Here is a 7,047-nt window from a genome sequence, read left to right as displayed (position 1 = left end):
TGGTACGACGTTTCAAATTTGAAAAATCCTAACCTGATAATTTGTTTAGCTAGAGTTTTAAATTAAATTGTGTGTGAGTTGTCTCGCGTGACTTTGTTTACTGGGTAGGTCCAAAGAAAAAAAATCAATTCAATTCTAAATGATAAAATTAAATAAAAACCTCATATTAAATGATAAGATTAAAAAAAATAAAAGATAAAAAAGGTTGTAAAAACAAAAAGGAATTAAAGAGCTTATATTAAAAGATGAAATTAAAAAAAAAAACCATTAAACAAAAAAAAGGTCAAAAAACTTTTATTATATAATAAAATATATAAAAATTAATTTACTATCAATTTAATTTAATACTGAAAAATAAATTTAAATAAAAACTTAGACACATGGATTTAAGGGAGGTCCACATGCTTGGGCTAGTTTTAATTTATTTTTTCTTCCTCTTCTTGTTCTGAAAAAAAAAAAACCCATAAATGCTAGAAGAAAATTAATTTTGCTTCTAGCGCGACTCGAGCGCACTATCTCAACAACTTTCGCACGTTTACAATTAATGAGCTACTACTTGACGTTGATTAAAAACATATATTAAAATGGCGTACTGTTTATATGAACCGAATTTTCTACTTTTTTTTTTAATTGTTAGTATAATAAACACTATTCAAAAGTTTAAGGTACAGGACAATTACATGTAAATGGTCGAGCTATAAAACTTGATGAGATTGGGTGATCAGAGAAAATGAAAGGAACAGAATTTGTGATATCCTGATCTGCAGGAAACTCAATTGTCTTCCTGGTAGTTGTACTTGTACACATGCGTGCGTATCGATATATATATTAAGTTTAATGGCTGAGTTTGAATTATTTTATTAAAAAAAACTAAATATTTATGATGAATGATTCATTCTTTTTTATATATATATATAACCCGAGATGTCTGGATGAGGTTACGCGCATCATAGCTAATCTTCGGACTTATTGAACATCATGCAAATCCAATAAACAAGTAAAGCATCGCGGGAGTGACAGACATGCATAAAAAAGATCAAATTCAGATATTGAGAAAAGTAATAAGTCCCTAAAACAACAGCTAGGTCAGGAACTCAGGTTTGAATGATTCATTCTTTGTTATATATAAATCGCTTTGTTTTCTATAATTTCTTCATAACATATTTTTTTTCACGGAGGAGGGGGACCAATGAAATAATCAGCTAGAAGAAACTCTTCGCATGCTTCGACAATGACTATTCATTTTTTAAAAAAAAACTTGTCTTATCAATGCATGCATATTCGCGGAATTTGGCTGTCATGCATGAGTCATAGGAGGGACCCTATAGCCTTATTGAACTACTATATATCAATGATCACTTATGTCCCTATAGTTGAATCCCACCTTGATGGAGATATGAAAAACTATATGCGGTATGCTTAAGGACTTGTAAAAACAATCAGACCGGACACAGTTGGTATACATAGGAAAGGGAAAACCGAACAAAATATTGATTTTTTTTCATGATTAAGTATTATAATTATATGGTGGCCCGTGAGTGAGTGAGCCAAGCCTTAACAGCCTTATATATATCCCCACCCATCTCGCATTACATGACAAAATCCCAACTCCCACGTATAGACAAGACCCTGGCCGGCTGCCTCACATGCTACCAAAATTCAACAGGAGGACTAGCCCACTCTCCTCTGCTCGACATTACCTCCCTCTCCCTCTCCCTCTCCCTCGCAACCAGAAGAAAAAGCAGAATCAGGGACATCAAGAGAGGATTAGACCCTTTTGTATCTTTGAAAGAAGTAGTTGTATCATTGATTATATTGCTCTTTGAACCACTTTATTGACAGCTGATGAAAAAGGCTGATCTTGCAAATGGAAGTGTCTCTTTTGCTCAATATATGACTTCTTCAACTTTCCAGTTTCTTTCTTTCTTTCTTTTTTTTTTTTTGGGGATGAGAGTTCACACCTCATGATCGGTCCTTTTTCTCCCTTTCAATAAATCCCTGGATAAAGCTGAACTGTCTATTTTCTTTGATTCACTTGCAGAATTCTACAACTGGTTTTACACTTTCAAGTTTCACCTCTATTGGATCGTTTCCCAATGCCAAGGTACCCACTACTAGTCTGGTCTCTTTGTCTCTTCTGATTCTCAGATTGCTCTTTATCTTTCCTTTTTGTTCACTCTTTCTCAACTTAATTTGTACACTTCTTTTTTCCTTTTTCTTTATTTTTCTTCCACTCAATCTGTCTCCCTTTCCATGATGCAATTCACTGAAACCCCACTACCACCCTTGCACCAAATCATCACTCCAATTTCGAACCCCACCATGAACAGAAACCGTCCCTGGCCTGGATTCCCTACATCAAAATCCTTAGGAAGCTTTGGTGATGCTAATTGCATGGAGCAGCTTTTAGTCCACTGTGTAAATGCAATTGAAAGTAATGATGCCACTCTATCCCAACAGATCCTATGGGTCCTAAACAACATTGCACCACCAGATGGTGATTCAAACCAACGCCTAACATGTGCCTTCCTAAGAGCCCTGATCGCACGTGCAGCGAAGAGTGGTACCTGCAAACTTCTTGCTGCAATGGAAAATGCTCACTGCAACCTAGCCATAGACACACATAAATTCTCTATCATTGAGCTTGCAAGCTTTGTTGACTTAACCCCATGGCATCGCTTCGGTTACACTGCAGCAAATGCTGCAATATTGGAAGCTGTTGAAGGGTATTTAGTTATTCATATTGTAGATTTAAGCTTGACACATTGCATGCAAATCCCAACTCTTGTCGATGCTATTGCTAATCGGTTCGAGGTGCCCCCGTTGATAAAGCTTACTGTTGCTGGTGCCACTGAAGATGTACCACCTTTGCTTGATCTTTCTTATGAAGAGTTGGGCTCAAAGTTGGTCAACTTTGCTCGGTCACGAAACATAATAATGGAATTTAGAGTCATTCCTTCAAGTTATGCAGATGGGTTCTCTTCCTTTATCGAGCAACTTCGGGTGCAACATCTAGTGTATGCTGAAAGTGGTGAGGCGCTAGTCATAAACTGTCACATGATGCTTCATTACATACCTGAAGAAACCCTTTCTGGTATTCCTAGTACAAACTCAAATACTTATTCTTATGAATCTTCATCGTCCTCTATGTCTTTTAGGACAATGTTTCTAAAGTCTCTTAGGAGTTTAGACCCAACACTTGTTGTCTTAGTAGATGAGGATGCAGATTTAACATCAAATAATTTGGTGTGTAGACTAAGGTCAGCTTTCAATTATCTATGGATACCTTATGATACTGTGGATACATTTCTTCCAAGGGGAAGTAGACAAAGACAGTGGTATGAAGCTGATATATGCTGGAAAATTGAGAATGTCATAGCACATGAGGGACCGCAAAGAGTGGAGCGGCTTGAACCAAAATGCAGGTGGATTCAACGGATGAGAAATGCAAATTTTCGAGGCATTTCGTTCGCAGACGATGCTATTTCTGAAGTTAAGACCATGCTTGATGAGCATGCAGCCGGCTGGGGACTAAAGAAGGAAGATGATGATATTGTACTCACTTGGAAGGGACATAATGTTGTATTTGCTAGTGCTTGGTTGCCTGCTTAACGCTTCTTCATATCCGTTTTAATTATAAATAATTTGTTTTTCTGATTTTATTTTTATTTATATATTTCTTAGAACGTTTTTCTTAATTGTATTGTAGTAACTCTTTAATTTAACTTCGGAAATTATATCAGAAGTAGCTTGGTAGTAGGGTTTTATTTCAATATTGCCTATTTATTGATATATTCTAGTTACAATAATTAATATAAATTTATTATAGCTTTAGTTTTTTATATCCTATAAAAAATTTCAATTAAAAAATTAACAAAAACTAATTCTCCCTTTTTTTTTCATTTTAGTTATAATTGTTTTGGGGGGGGGGGGGGGGGGGAATGATGATTCTTTTGTGGCAGGTTGCTTTCAATTTGTTGATGAAAGGCATGATTTAAAGGTAATGGAATAAAGTGAAAAAGATGGAGAAACTAGGTGGCTTTTTTAAAATTAGCGTGAACAATTAATTGTGGTCCTTCTATTTTTTAATTGATAGATTTTTGGTCCTTGTAGTTTTCTACAATTCAATTTTGATCCAAAAAATTATTTTTATTATTTTTCAGTCCATAATTTGACAAAAGAGAGAGAAAGTCATCAAATTATAATGATTCATAAAGAAAATCTTGGTTGACACCAATTTCAACCACCAAATATAGTTGATCTTAATGTCAATGAATTCTATTAAATGAGATGAGTTTTATTAACCTATTCTTTCACCTTAAAATTGCTTAAGAAAGTAGGTTTGACATCAAAAAGTTTTGGAGTTTCAGGTTAATTATTGGTTTTTTGACCAATTTTTTAGTTGTTTGATGGCATAAATGGATTCGCTTATGTCTTTAAGGTGTTTTTTTATGTTTTTTTTAATTAAAAATTAGTTGAAAATAGATTTTTAGATTTAAAACACCTTTGGTCCAAATATGGGTTGCATGTAACGTGTTCTTTACAATCTTTTTTTTTAAAAAAATACTGAACTGATGACGTGTTATCCACCTTATTTACTTAAAAAATTAAAACCTAGGTGTGTGGTCCTAGATTAGAAGGCCCGCGCATGTGGGTTTTTGGGTTGAGGCCCATACATGTTAGGTTTTGGCTTGTAAGTTTACATATCTGGGTTTTTTTATTATTATTATTTAATGTATTTTTGGATCCTTGAACTAAAAAAACAGAGCATTTTATCCATTTTTATTTAAAGATTTATTTCTTATTTAACTTTTTTTAAAAATAAGTCTACTTTTATTATTTGAGTACACATGTGTATCTTTTTTTTTCTATTTTTTTTTAATATTTTGTTATTTAATGCAAATAAATCTCACATGCATGATTAAAAAATAATCTCATTGATAAAAACTTATTAAATGTGATAGGGTGTATGACTTGAATCGCAGGTTTGACAGGTTAACTCAATTTCACTCAAATCTCTTTTATTTTTCTCTATCTTTAATTAAATATTTTTTTTTCATAAATTTCATCCTTCAACATTAGCTTAATTATGAATTGAGTTTTATAATTTATTTTGATTTACTTTTTATGGGTTATTATGGTCTCATCATAAAAAATAATAAATTTGACAGGTTAACCCGAATTAACTTAGGTCAATTCATTATGTTACCGTTTCAATATTATTTTTTAAAAATTTTAATATGTTGTCGTTTCAATATTTAAAAAAGATATTGTTTAATATACAAGAAATTTTAAATTCATAATTAATATTTTTCTTAGAAAACACATTAGAAATGTCTAGTTTTTTTTTTTTCATTCAAAAAAAGCATTAGTCTGACCTATATGATAGCGCGGGGTAATGATTTGGTTTGTTCTATTAGATGAAGTATAAGCTTTGCAATAAATTTAACAAAACTCATTTATATGTTTTACCCAATCTTTTAAGTTTACATCAACGAGGTCCAAACATTTAGGAATTGTGTTATATTCTCATTAAAATATGATTGGTAGTTTGGAATATAGTTTTAGAGATCAATGTGATAACTTGAACTCAAATTTTCAAGTGGCCATAGCCACCTACAAACGATGAGTTCGTCTGTTCCTTGTAAATAAAAAATAACCTTAAAAACAAACAAGGCGTGTGAGTCCATCTTTTAGCCTAAGCTTGTCCAGCCTTTGTTTAAATGATCCTTAGTCATTTTTATTTTATTTTAATAATTTATAATAAGATTTTCTTTAAAAAAAATTTATTAAAATAATTATTCAATTATGTTATGGTTTTCAAATAATATTACAATTTTTTATTGTAATATTAACAATTACTTTTTAAATAATTATATATGAACATAATATATTCATGAGTACTCAATACAAATAAAATATCTATTTGTTAAAAAATATTTTTTTCTCAAATTTAGTTTTTTTATTTTTTATTCTTTCGTGTAAAATTTGTTGATTTATGATTGTTTTTAATTTTTTTATTAAACTTACTCTTAAGATTATGACAAGTTTTATTTAAAAAAACAATACTTCTAATAAACAAGACACTTTTTTTCTTCAAAAGAAATGGGTTTTTGGTTAAAAAAATATATTTTTTCTCTTTATTTCAAATCAATAGAATATTTTTTAATATTTATTGTAATTACATTATTTTTTTATACATTAAACCACATTTCTAAAGAATAGATTTGTTTTTGTTAAAACATTAAATGAATAAGAAAAGACAATTTTGACTAAAAAATATATTTTTTCTATATATTTTTAACGTGCTCCTTCTGTTTTCTTTCAATTAAATCAATCCCTTTATTTTTCATCTATGAAGAATATGGTCCTACCATCACTAACAACTTTATTTTTTCTCTATTAATTCGAGACATGAGTCGTAAGAAAAGAATAAAATAAAAACATGTGATTATAATTAATAGAGAATGTTGAGTGGCGTTGTTCAGTGTATTCATACAATTAATCTTAGAATATTGGGGTAGGTATTGTTGATTTTATTCATACTTTAATTAATATGGAAATTATAATGATTCCAATGGAAGACTAGTAGTGTATGCCCTAACGTCTGGTAGTAATAAAATTGGGAAACAATACTATTTTGATGATAGTTACGAAGAAGTGAACAGTTGTGCTAATATAATTTGTAGCATTGATACAATATTGAATTAACTTGGTTTTGAAGTCTAGCCTACCAAACAGGCTAGTATATAGGCTAAACAGGCTAGCATATAGGCTCAATCTTAAAGAAGCTAAAATCACAACATGGATCATATAAAGTTCATGCATTAGATATTAAGATTATTCATAAGTAAATTTATTGTGGTTTGTTTCGATGATATTTTAATTTATAGCCCAACTTTAAAGTTCTATTTAAAGCATATATAGAAGGAGCAGTTGTTTATAAACCATAAAAATATAAGTTTTTCACTAGTACTGTTACTTTTATAGGTTTTATTGTGCTTGTGGATAGAGAGAGTTCAAAGATCATAATAATTATAAAATGGT

General features: G+C 30.8%; 1 protein-coding gene across 2 annotated transcripts; it reads left to right on the top strand.

Moving 5' to 3' along the window:
• The first annotated feature begins 1,601 nt into the window (after positions 1–1,601).
• On the top strand, positions 1,602–3,773 carry LOC18101128 (scarecrow-like protein 32). Of its 2 annotated transcripts, none has more exons than XM_006380573.3 (2): positions 1,602–2,104; positions 2,331–3,773. In XM_006380573.3, exons 1-2 carry the CDS (start codon positions 2,097–2,099, stop codon positions 3,610–3,612), a joined length of 1,290 nt encoding a protein of 429 aa, XP_006380635.2. In that variant the 5' UTR covers positions 1,602–2,096; the 3' UTR covers positions 3,613–3,773. The 2 variants fall into 2 exon arrangements, with proteins under 2 accessions (XP_006380635.2, XP_024461015.1); XM_024605247.2 differs by having other exon boundaries at positions 1,603–2,104; positions 2,461–3,773.
• The last annotated feature ends 3,274 nt before the right edge of the window (positions 3,774–7,047 follow it).

This window comes from Populus trichocarpa, chromosome 7, assembly GCF_000002775.5.
Source record: "Populus trichocarpa isolate Nisqually-1 chromosome 7, P.trichocarpa_v4.1, whole genome shotgun sequence".
In the NCBI taxonomy this organism is placed as follows: Eukaryota; Viridiplantae; Streptophyta; class Magnoliopsida; order Malpighiales; family Salicaceae; genus Populus; species Populus trichocarpa.
This window is presented reverse-complemented; position numbering and strand designations above follow the sequence as displayed.